Genomic DNA, 12,593 nt, shown 5'->3' with positions numbered 1-12,593 from the left:
AATTGTTGGCCTTAACCCATCAACTTTACATAATTTGTAAAACTTACCTTGTGTTAGGATTCAATATATATAAATGTTCCTTATTCCATGTATAGTCAACGCTATCATATTGCACAATTCATTGCACTGTTTATTGCATTTTGCCGACACTTCTTGAACTTTGAAATATGCTTGGCATGGTGCTGTGTGTGATCTATGTTGTCCTATGTCCTTATTTAAACTTTTTATTTTTCTTTCCTTTTATTGTTTTTTGTTTTTTGTACATAGATAGAACATGAGACCAGGCTGGGCTATGGCTCCTCAACGGTTCCTCAGAAAACTTCTTCTTTACAGGTGGGAAACATCTGCTGTCGCTAAGGGAATATTCAGCACTGGGTAAATGAGCAGGGAGAAACTCAGCTTGACCAGCAGCTGTATTACTCTAATCTGTTTTCTGCTGGGGCATAAAACAGGCAGAAAGAATGCTGATTGTATAAGCTTCATGTTTCGGCACTTTTTTTCCACAGTTACTTCCTACTAAGCCTTTTGGGGATCCTTGGCAACAGTGTGCATTTAGATGTGGGGTCAGACTCTGTAAAAAGATTAACTTCCAATTCATCTGTGTCATCCAATGTGTTTTTAAGCTTTAAAGAAAACAACACATTCATTACAAAAAAGGCAGAACTCTTTGGTGTTTCCATTGGTAAAGGAGGAAGTCCCTCAATAATTATCAGGGAATATGAATAACTTCATTATCCATATCTTATCTTATCTGTCGCTTCAAACAGTAAGAGTAATATTTTTCATCACGTTTTTTCTTTAAGAATTTGAAGAATATGACTTCAAATAAAGCCTTATTTTTGACAAAAAAATACAAACACCCTTTTTCTTGAGTTTTGACACCAAGAGAGTGATTGTGAATCAAATAAATGTTTATTATTGAGCCTCAGTGGTGTTAAAATGTGGCTCAGTGATTTTAAGTTGTGGTTGTATGGAAGGAAAGGCAGATGTAATCATACTAACTTTGTTTTTGGCTAAGGTTTTAAGCCAAGAGACTCAAAATGCTTGAAAATCTGACTTTGTGGGGCACGAGATTTGAAAGGCATTCAAATAAAGTTGTTACTTCATAAAATACAGACAAGAAAATAATGGACTTTAAACAACCAAGCATTGAAAGCAAAATACATAGACACCTTATTCAGAAACCACAAACCTTTGCAACTTGTGACTGGCTTTATGGTTTTATTTTAGATCAACTGAAAAAGAACCGGGACTCAGACTTTTGTTATTGATGTTCTTCTACTTTACATCAGGAACACATGTAATTTAAGTTTCTAACACCACTCAGACACACAGTACTGTGAAAAAAGGCCTTAGGCCACCACTGGATTTGTTGTTTCAGCAATGCTATAATGACCATAAAGTACAACATTTATTTCTCTATCACTTAATTTGAACACATCCATAAAATAGGGGGTGAAACATATACAAATACAAAGAAAGTATTTCATGTGACCTACACTTACACTGGCTCTCTTAAAACTGGAGTGGTCTATTCCACCAAGTTTATTCGAGCATTACACACACGAGTTGATTGCTAACAGAACGTTCAGTCACATCGTTCCAATCCAAATGCCAATGGTCACAGAACATAAAACCAACAAAGCTGGTGTTGCCCTGAGACTTTCACACTGTACTGTATAATATGACTCTATGACACAGGAATAACTGCAAAACAGCGCTGACTCCTTAAAACCTTATCGCCACTCTCTATATCTGAAGCAGTTGTGAATATGCACACTGACTACACCCATTGTTGCAGTTGGTCTTTCACAGTATTCTTTTTTGGCTTGAACACTCAAGTAGTCAAACTGGGGCAACTCAAAACCTGCCAGTATATTAATATTTATGCTTTCAAAACTAAAGCAGCATAAGCCCACTACTATATTATGCACATCTACGGATATCCCCCTTTTTCCCCAAGAGTGGCACAGTCATTTCAGCAGTACCTCAGCCAAGCTGAACACAATGCTGCTATTGATGCAGAGTCACAGTGGACACCTTTATATACCATCAAGAGTGACAGTTAATGCAACAGCACCTGGTTTTAACTCAAAGTGATAGGCCACATAATACAGTTACATACATACAGTTAAGAAAAACCCTCATCATTGATCATGTTGTGTGTTTTCTTTTAAGTTGGGAAGTAATACAAATTTTAAAAAAAACTCCATTCACAGTAATGTTGTTTTTGTTTCAATGAGCCAACACAAATGGATCAGCTCTGGTTCGCCAGCACCTTTCAATTGTGAGTGGCCTGTGTAGGCGAAGCAGGTTTGTGACCAGAGAAGCAGAAAATGCACTGAAATACATTAAAATGAGAAGCTACTGGGGAAACAACAGCACTTGACTGATGAAGACACATGTAGGTATCTGAGGTATTTTTTCTAGAGTGTTTCCACTTTTCATTTGACCTACTATATATATATCCACTCTATATCCGTCCTTATTGGCCCGTTTCTGGTGGGTTCACGTGAGTCACATCAAAAGAGAACTTCTTTAAATGGCATTTTTGTTAAAGACATCATACTGAGATTATACTGTATTTTCACATACACAGTCTACTGTGAGGACGATGTGACTACGCCTCATGAAGACACCAGGATATTAAACTTTCTCTTTACCTGAGTCAGTTTTGTAAAGCCTTATCCACACACGTCAGGTCTTATCTCATCTAAAGTAATTATATCAGTCTGGTCGAACTAAGCAGTATTAAGCACTAAGAGGAGAAACACTCACAATATCATTACTTTCACATCACATCATCTTCACATCACTTTTGCACTTTTTTTTTAATCCCTGAAAGTCTAAAAGATAGTCATCTGATAGGAAAAAAAACCTTTGTAAAATAATCCCCAGCAATCTGTTATCTTAGATGTTCTCATGTCAATGAAACACAGAGTTTATAATACACTCTTAAACACCAGTACCGTGTGAGTACTTAAATAAACTCAGTATAGAAATAAATACTTTCCCACATCAAGTGGCTCTTCATTGTTTCAATGAGGCACATCATTGGTGAGTATGAACACATTACGTATGACCCTAAATACATTAGCCATTAATTAGCCATCGTGCGTCTCTTGGTACCTTTTCTGACTAGTTTTGGTCTGTGCAATAATGGCTTTGGGCCGTCGCGTGCAGAGTTCCGCGTATTAAAAACTACTGAAACAGTCTGTCCTCAAGCAAACTGATGGACCTGTTCATGAGTGACATTTCATCATACACAAACCTGTACCCAAACAGCTTCATGGTGGGTTCGCACACTCTCTGCACTACCTGAGCCAGAGTAAAGGGAATGCTAAACCTCCATTTGTCAGCTTGCTCTGATGAGTTCCTCTGGGTGGAGTAAATCCCGCGGGCTCCCTGTGTGGTCTGCGTGTTCCTCAGAATCCACTCCCTGGCTTGGGGACTAAATGGTATCCCTGTGAACCTGTACATATCCTCTGCCTTCTGCATCGGGTAGCGCGCAATATCCTCATAGCGCACTAACATGTAGCGGTTCCTCAGCCAATGAGGTTGGCTCAGTCCCACCTCTGCGGACAACCTGATTTGGTCACAGTTTCCTTTGAGCCTCTTCACCTCCTCGTCATCTTCGGGCACCTGGCCGCCCTTTGCCCAGGTCTTCCACGTCTGGTACTTGGAGGAGAACGCCACCATGCGAGACGCCAAGATCGCCCGTGGATCTCGAACGAGCTGGATCACTCTCACATCCAGGTGAGGATCCTCCACCAAAGGCCTCAAAGTGTCCAGCTGGCGAACACGGACGGTCTTAATGGCATGGTGTTGCTTGGAAAGGCAGGATTCAGACGCAAGGGTCAGGTTCAGAGGCCCACAGTGGCGAGTCTTACAGTGATACCTGAGAAAAGAGTGGTATAGTTTGTCTATGGTGAAATCAGGCAAAAGCAGGAGTTAGTTCAGGTTCAAGTTCATGTTCTGAGTTTGAGTTAAAGGATTTATAAAGTCTGTATGCCCATGAATCTTAGTATATTATCAAGACAGAGTATGAATTTGATAAAAACCCTCATAATTTCCTCAATCCTGGATAATCTTGAGACATCTCTATAACTAGCAACAAATGCTAAGGTTAAAATGTGTCATCCTTGGTATTTAGTACCACTGTTATTTTATTAGTTTGGAATGTTCCTCTCTTTTAGGACATTACTAATCCCATTCTTTTTTTCCCCTACCATTCATACATCTTGAAATATTTAACTTCTGCCAATCTTTTACACTGAAAATGAAAGGAGCCCTTGTCTGCCTTTAATTGAACTGTGGAAGGAGTTAGCAACCAAAGAAACCAGCAGAAACAACTAAACAGTAGCTAGGAACCGCTGACTTGTTCCAACTACTGGCATAAGCAACCAAAAAGGGTAATAAGTCAGGGAAACAATAGTTGAAAGTACTCTGTATTCCCAGCTGCATTATCTAGGTGAAGTGCACATGTTCTTGTTTCTTTATCCAGCATTAATCAATAATAATGAATAACAATACCTCTCAAACACATCTTTGATTACAGGGGAGCAGACCGATTCTTCGCAGAGCGATAAACTAGACTCTCTGCGGAAAAGAGCTGCGGTGACATGGTCCTCAGGTGGAGGAGAGATGAACTTCTCAAGACCAGAGAAATCGCAGCGGAAGAGTCCCTGGATTACATCCCGGTAGATTCCCGACATCACCGTGCCGTTGTTTGCCTCCGCGGCCACCGCCAGCATGCGCTCCACGTGCCACAGGGGCTCAAACAGATAGAACATGTTCTCCCCGTGCTGGTTGAAAAACTCGCCCACAAACGAGGAACCAGTTCGTGTGGTGGCCAAGAGAAGTATATGCTTACGGCCGCCGCCGTTCATGCCTAGATCACCGAGCTCGTCCTCCGCTTCATCGGAAAAACCCGAGTAGTTCCCTTTAGCGCCAGTCAATTTAGAAAGTAGCATTTTGAGAACGGCCATGGAGCCATTTTGTGTCGCGTTGCTGTAATCCAGTGGGATCTGTTGGCTCGGCTGAGGAGTCTGCCTCTGGATTATCTTATCTGAGACCCTGAAGAGAAAAATATACAGATAGAAATATGTTACTGCATTAAATAAGTCTCATACATTAGTTATGGTAAATGGTCTGTATTTATATAGTGCTGTTTTAATCTTGTTAACCACTCAATCAAACACACAACCTTCACGTTGAAAGGCAACTAGAGGTGTGATACCTTTCCATTGCTCTCTCTCTTGATCAATTTGAATGAATGACATTAAGCAGTGAGCTATCTCGCTATATTTTCTCATGGACGAGACAAAAACAACACTTTGACAGTAATACATAAAAGTTAAAGGTAAGAACTCATCTTATAACAGTGTGTATAAATCTTCCTTCCCTGGAAAAGTGACTCCACCAAAGCAATAAACTCAAACACCTCTTAAGAATTTAAGTGCGTCCAGTGCGTGAAAATTAATGACATTTAATGGTGAGAGTTGCATTTAAAGGGTTATTCTCAGGCTAATAAAACATTCTTTATAGCAATAATAAACTTATACAAATGTACTTACTGTATGTGTAGCATATCCAAAGTATTACACACCTTTAAAAAGTGTTTTCTCTTACCTTGACAGGATATTGCTCTCCTTTTCTATGATGACCAGGGCAATGATACAGATGAAGACGATGGCATATTTGGTCTTCATTCTTGAGTCCTGTCTTTGCTCTTGGACGTCTGCTCTGGTCTATGTGCTTGTCATAGCTTGTCATGCGGAGGTTAACGCGTCATTCTGCAATGAGAAAGGTCATTATTTTCACACATAATGCTATCGTGAAAACCTCGTGAGTGCTAATTATGCCGAATAAACCAAGGAAGTAACGTTTTCCTGATGTCAAAACATGATCTGAAACCTGACTGAGGATGTTCAGCAGGACTTGATTTTCTTGTTTTGTACAAATGGTGCAGGGATGAAAACAGATGAGAGGCAGAGGCAGAGAGAAAGAAACAGGAGTGGCTTTCATAGCTGGTAAACACAGTGGATCCCTGCCACATGGCACTGAGTCAGGGGACAGAGCAAATTTTGATTTTCATACTGTGGCTTTTCCACACGCAAAACCTCGAGGAGTCGTTCCACTGCGAACCAACTTGGGGGTAAATCCTGCCGTATCGTTTCATGGAATCAAAGAAATTCCCCATGATGCGGGGCATGCCACGACACGCTGACGAGCCAAATGATCTTTAAAGGCAATTTCAAGATTATCATTTATCAGCACATCGCAACAGGGCAAGTCGGTGCAGGTACTAAGTATTGAAATCAAATATTGCGTCATTAGCTGGAGCAGTATCATTTCCATCTGGTGGGAGTACTGCATTTCCTAACCATGTTTAAAGTCTCCTCAGGCAGCCTGACCTCAGACATTACATTAGGAAGAGCAAATTATTCTGCTGAAATATGTCAGTAAAACACATTTCTTAATTCTGTATGAATTAGTGAAAAAGAAAACGCAGACATCCCACCCCCCAACACATACACACACCATTTGGACCTGTCAAGAGAGTGAAGAATTCCTACAAAGCTTATCATTAAGTGAAAAAAAAGACATCGTCTGTGTCTCCGCAAGTAAATATCACCCAATTATCTGAGCTTAATACGCCATAGCCGTCAAACTGTCAGGCTGAGCGGCTCGAGCCGAGCATCTTTACATATTCAAGAGCCACTGGAGCATTTGGCAAATCTGACAATCTGCTCGAGCAGAAACACTCATCACTCTGTTTATCATCTCGCTACAAATTACATTAATGGCTGCAGCCTTGAAAATCTGGGGGAAGCGACGTCTCACGGAGACGCCGAGGGCTGAAATTCCCTCTGAGAGCTTAGCAAGCACCTCACCTTTTTTCATTCAGACGTATTAATAAACACGGGGTATTTTCTGACCACGGTAAGATTTATAAATCTTCTTATCACTGTTGACCTGTCACTTGCTTTTTACATTTTATCCCAAAGGTCTAGCTGGACATGATCTGTGATGTCGCTGCAAGAAACGACAAAGGAGGGGAATGAAAGTGGGATTTATTATTTATATATTGTTTTAATGATGTAGAGATCAAATGATTGGGTTGAAAAAAATAAAAAATAAATCTACCTCTATGTGTTCACCTATCAGAGATATACAAGTGTAAATGACTAATATGTATATGACAGCTTGGGGGGAAAGGTCAAAGGGTTGTGTGTACATTGAAGTCAATTGCATTATTATGAGTTCACTTTTGTTCAGTTAGGACAAGTTGACTGTTTTTGTTCTTTATTTGTTCTGTTATTCTCATCTACTCTGGTCAGACTTCCCACACACTGTCTGTGTCATTGATTGAATCATTTGGGTGGATGCTGTGAATAAATAAAAGTACCCCCCACCCCCACTGCTCTCTCTCTCTCTCTGTTCTTTCTGGCTCTTTTCCTGACATAAACACTGACCCTGTCAGGACCAGTAGTCCTCATGGAGACCAAAACCTGATCCTAATGAGGCAGAACCTCATTTTCTGAGTTGTGTTTGTGGTTATGGTTCGGGTTAGGAATACATTGCTTATGGTTAAGGTTGTCCAAATGAACCGAGGTCAATGCATGTCCTTAAAAGGACAGCTGTATGACCATGTGTGTGTGTGGTGCCCATGTAGTGCCACAGCATTCATTAAGGGGGAGGGGACGTGGACATTCAATTCAGGAGCTTTTCCAACATGAACCAGTATGAATGCTGAATACTTCTGCACATTATCAGTCACTGGTGCCCTCATAAGACACGGTTATGCTTTTAAATACTCAAAATGACATTTGGAGAAACGGTTATATGAGTAAATCATTGATCGTGAACAACACGGTTTGGACACATGCGTCTATTTCTGTTGTACACTTACATTACCTGCGTCTTTAAGGAGGAAACACGAAAAACACGTCGAGTTTGAAGACATTGATTGACTTTATTGCAATTATCATCATGTGTTGCTCGTCAGGGCAGGATGTTTACAAGCTCTGCCGTCCACCAGTGTCTCTCTGTGGGTTCTTTTTTATCTGAGATGTTAGTCATTTCCTGCCTGGAATTGTAGACGCAGAGACGTTACAAACCTTTTCGTGGCTCTCTTTCTCTCTCTTTCTCTCATGTTCTGTCTTTAGCTGCAGTCGAGCAGATAAAAGCTCCAGGGCTGATGATCCTGTGAGAAACGGCATCGTCTCCGCGAAGCATCTCGCTGCCGCAGCTGCATTGTCTCGCGCAAGGACACATGCTTCATTGTATCCTCGAGTCCGCCGCATGAATGAGAGGCAGCGCGCGGACGTCAAGCGAACACATCGATACTGAAGCGAACGCCACGAAAACCATAAAAAATAAAAAAGATGTATGTTTTTAAGAAAATAAAAGATATGTTAAAAAAAAAAATAGAGTTAATTCAACAATTTAAAGGTAAGACGGGATAATTTACCCTCAAATTCTTAATGTGTGTTCAAATAATAACAACAAATATATTGCTCCAAAACTTCTCTTGTTGCGCTGGAAGAAAACTCTCAGCTTAGTGAACCAGTCCACGCTTCACGTCACCACTTTTCCCCGTGTGGGACATCCTGTGTAGGCGAGGTCACGTGACCACCCCCCTCAAAAACTGCTCATTTGCATCATCATCATCACCCCACTACTTTTACTTTGAGTGAAAGGAAAGAAGGGAGTCAGTGAATAGTCACAGCCTCTCTGTGTGCACACACTGCTGCTGCTGCTGCTGCAGAGCCTCAACCTTTCATTGCATGTTTTAAATGATCTGCCTTTTTTTACACACACAAAAGTGCAATAGATTAAATGTGGTGAAGAGATGGAAAATGTGTTTATATGATATAAATCTTAATTGGCAACTTAATGATTTGAGGAAGGACAACACTGAAAAACTTAGATAAGAACACTACTACTACTACTTTAAATAACAATAATAATAATAATAATAGTAATAATAATAATAATAATAATAATAAAATATGAGTGCAGAATGAAAATGAGAAAAGATTTACACATTAGCAGACATTCATATAAAATCATTTTGCCTCCAGTCTGTATCACTGTCATCTGTGTAATAAATGATGTCACTGCACTTTATTCATGTTTACTTTCAGTGGTGAAACCTGCACAATGTATTATGTAAATATTTGTTTAAATAATGATAATATTTTTAACAATCTCATAATTTTAATGTTGTTGTTCTGTATTGTTCACTCTTTTTGGTGTTGCTGTAACAAGTGAATATTGCCGACATTTGGATCAATAAATTCTAATCTAATCTGTGTATTAAATACACAAAACATTGTAAAAGAAAAGCTAGATATTAATGGACAGTTTATGAAGACAGAACAGAATGATTATTTGATAGCATTTTGGAATTATAAAAGCCAGAACATGTGCATTATTTTGACTGACTTGGTCAAAACACGATACAGTGAGGAGAACCTAACTTGGAAAAATGGGCGGAAATGATTCATGTTACAGAACTCAGTCTTTCAAAACAAGCTATTCTTCACTCTGCCACGACGTTAAAGTCTCTTACTCGTTTTAACATCCCATAATACGCCTCAAATATCCCAAGACAGAGGGACATGCAGTCTAAATATAGCTACTGTGTTTCCCATATGTGACGCTTCATTACATCATTACATGTGTGAACCTAAGTGCATTGTTAAGTGGGTTTTTGAATTGTTCACTAGCAATATTCAACCACTTGAGGGCAGTAGTGTTTAAGACTGTAGATTGTGGAGCAGCAGCTCAGAGGCTTTAGTTTACACAGAGCTGTGTGATGATGTACTAAATCATATTTCTATTTCATGTGAAAGTCATCTACAGGGCATATTTTATTTTTCTATTTTTAATACACACATGAGGTAAAATATATCATGGCTTTAGTACTTGTTTTCACTTGTGTATTTTAACTTCCAAGCTTGGTTTATGTTAATTTTACTGTTGCAAAAAAAAAAAGCTCCATAATGGATGCAGTGTTCCCAAAGAGTCTTCACATCTCATTGTGTAAAAACTTTATTCAGACTGCTGCTGGTTTTCATCCCAGTGCATGATGTTTCCCCGCAGAAGTTGTGCATCATTTCTTTTCAGATTTTGCACAGTTCATGACTCTGTGTGTTCACTCTGCGAGCAGTCCTCTCAGAGGTTTATGAAAATTGAAGGGCTGTTAACCTACAGTCGACTCTACATGGAGAGATTACATGAGTGACCTAGTTCTGAAGTGGACCGGACCTAAAAGCAAGCCTCTGCCCTCAGCAAATACCACGGCAGATTATCAATAAGAATAAAAACAATCCAACAACGGTCAAACTGAATTGGGCATCTTGAAAACAGGACTTCTAAAGTCTGATTTGATCCTGTATTAATGTGGGTTACAAATAATACATTCATATTTTTCCTTTGTGTTCTTGCTTTAACCGACAACACAGCTTTATCACACAAACTGCCTGACAAATGTTGACATTAAAGATTAGTGTGTACTGCAGGTATTCATCTGTTTACACTGTCGCGTGTCATATGGTAAGAGCTTTAGTTGAACTGGATCAAAGACTGCTTAAAAGTGGTTGAGTTAGAGCAGCGAGACGTGTGGATCCCCGGCACTGAGGTTATCAGAACTTGATTGATTGCCTACAGGGATGGGGGGATGGTAACTGTAGATCAACATGAGGCCTTTCTTCACTGTGCTTCATGGTTAGAGCTGATGGCTGCTCATGACCAGGATGTCCAATCCAATTAAGCCTGAGACACAGCGCATAAGAAATGAAAGCTAATGATTTAAGACAGAAAGGTTTGCTAAGATGTCAGCCGAGCAAATCGCTAAAGACCACAAGTATTTTACTTACGTCCCAAAATCAACCTGAAAACATAATAGGGCACACATCAAATAATGAATGGTAATAATGTTATGTCACAAAGCAAAGAAATGTGTGTGTTTTATAAAAGCAAAAAACCCCTTATCTTCCATCATCAGATTTTAACTTTTCGCAGGTTGTTACAATGTCTGCACTAGGTGATCACCTAAGTATTGTGTGTTCCCACTAAATTTTTGGTAAGAATCTACCCACCAACTGATGATGTCACAACAGATGATCACAATTTCAAGAAATGTCTTTCCCTTATCATGAGAAACAAATCATATCTCTGTCAGAACTCAATGGATCTGAACACATTTGGTGTGTGTTTGAAGGATCAGACACTCGACCAACAGACTATGTTTCAAATCATGAATTCATTTCTATAAATGTCCTCACAACAATGTAAAGACTATAAAAACACAGTTGCCACTCCCTGGCACCTTTAAACGTCTGTTTAAGGCTTTTATTCAGATTCATGGAAACCAATACCTGGTCCTACTGAGGCAGAACCTAATTTATGAGGAGCTGGTTAAATTTAGGGGTTCAGATTTTTAATTGTGGTTCGGTTTAGGCGCTGGTTATTAAGGGATGTTGTGTTGAGGACGTTCAAATGAATGCAAGTCAGTGCAGTGTCCTAAGAAGAACAGCTGTGAAAAACTGTGTGTGTGTGTGTGTGTGTGTGATGGATGTATTTTGGACTAACTTGGGATTCTTGTAATCCAAGATGTTCTTGATGAATGTGGTGTTCATCTGAAATGTTTATGGACCCTCACGTTTCAGGATGAGAGCAAAACTAAATCTGCTCGTGGCTCTGTGTGCGTGTCTGTGTGTGTGTGTGTGTGTGTGTGTGTGTGTCGACATGGCTTTTTGATGGACGGCCAGAAACGTGCCAAAAACTTAAAACACACACTGTTATCATGCACGGCTAACACAAGCTGACACGGAGGAAAACATCATCTCAAATAATCATTTAATGCAATTTGAATAGAAATGTATAGTACTGCAAATAAATACCAACATGGGGCACAATATTTTCATATTGTTGATGTTTTAGTTTAATGACGTTTTGTTTTTATAACACTGTGGCCGATAAAAAGTCTTTATTATTTCTAGTTGTTCACATGGCTCCCTGATGTTTGTGCCACACACAAAGCACGAAGGGGGAAATATTTAGTGTTCTCTCTTTGTGTAATTCAACGAAACACTCTTCACTTTCCTAGAACAACACAGGTGAATTCAATCTGAGTTATATGAGATATTAGACAAATGGAGTAAAAATGAGAAAATGTGGGGAAGGCAAAATTGTTGAGCGATAGGATAAAATTTCTATTTCTATTTCTAACCAAAAAACACTGTGCGACTTGACGTTTGAGATTAACATGGTTTGAAAATATTCTAGTTACAGCCCAGTAACTATGGAGAAGTATGTCCATGTTTGAATTCAATGCTCTGAACAATAATATGGTGCAGTCTGGGTTTGTTAGCATGTGAAATATAAAAATCTATTGGATTAGATATTAATCTATTTAGATGTAGCTTTGACTGTGTCGGTCAAGAATCCAGATCAAATGATGCGCTCACAGCAACAAGAATAATGGAATAATCTGAATGTGGTGCCTAATGGATCTGTCCCTAACAGGAACAAAAAGGTCAGCATGTGTTGCGGTGATTGAAGGCACGAGATTAGAAACT

The 12,593-nt window shown here is 39.5% G+C and overlaps 1 protein-coding gene across 1 annotated transcript; it reads right to left on the bottom strand.

Annotated features, from left to right (window-relative positions):
- Positions 1-1,204: 1,204 nt before the first annotated feature.
- chst3a (carbohydrate (chondroitin 6) sulfotransferase 3a) lies at positions 1,205-8,592 on the bottom strand. The gene is made up of 4 exons (XM_044045132.1): positions 8,124-8,592; positions 5,632-5,795; positions 4,534-5,076; positions 1,205-3,898 (listed from the first exon to the last, which is right to left on the bottom strand). Exons 2-4 carry the CDS (start codon positions 5,709-5,711, stop codon positions 3,202-3,204), a joined length of 1,320 nt encoding a protein of 439 aa, XP_043901067.1. The 5' UTR covers positions 5,712-5,795; positions 8,124-8,592; the 3' UTR covers positions 1,205-3,201.
- Positions 8,593-12,593: the final 4,001 nt, after the last annotated feature.

Source organism: Solea senegalensis, linkage group LG15, assembly GCF_019176455.1.
Source record: "Solea senegalensis isolate Sse05_10M linkage group LG15, IFAPA_SoseM_1, whole genome shotgun sequence".
Lineage (NCBI taxonomy): Eukaryota > Metazoa > Chordata > Actinopteri > Pleuronectiformes > Soleidae > Solea > Solea senegalensis.
This window is presented reverse-complemented; position numbering and strand designations above follow the sequence as displayed.

Bases quoted from the DNA above. Each gene is read 5' to 3' on its own strand.
- chst3a (XM_044045132.1), bottom strand. From the start codon at position 5,711: ATGAAGACCAAATATGCCATCGTCTTCATCTGTATCATTGCCCTGGTC. The intron at 5,077-5,631 runs GTAAGAGAAAAC...TTTTCTCTTCAG, and splicing joins GAGAGCAATATCCTGTCAAG to GGTCTCAGATAAGATAATCC. The intron at 3,899-4,533 runs GTATTGTTATTC...CTCTTTTCTCAG, and splicing joins ATCAAAGATGTGTTTGAGAG to GTATCACTGTAAGACTCGCC.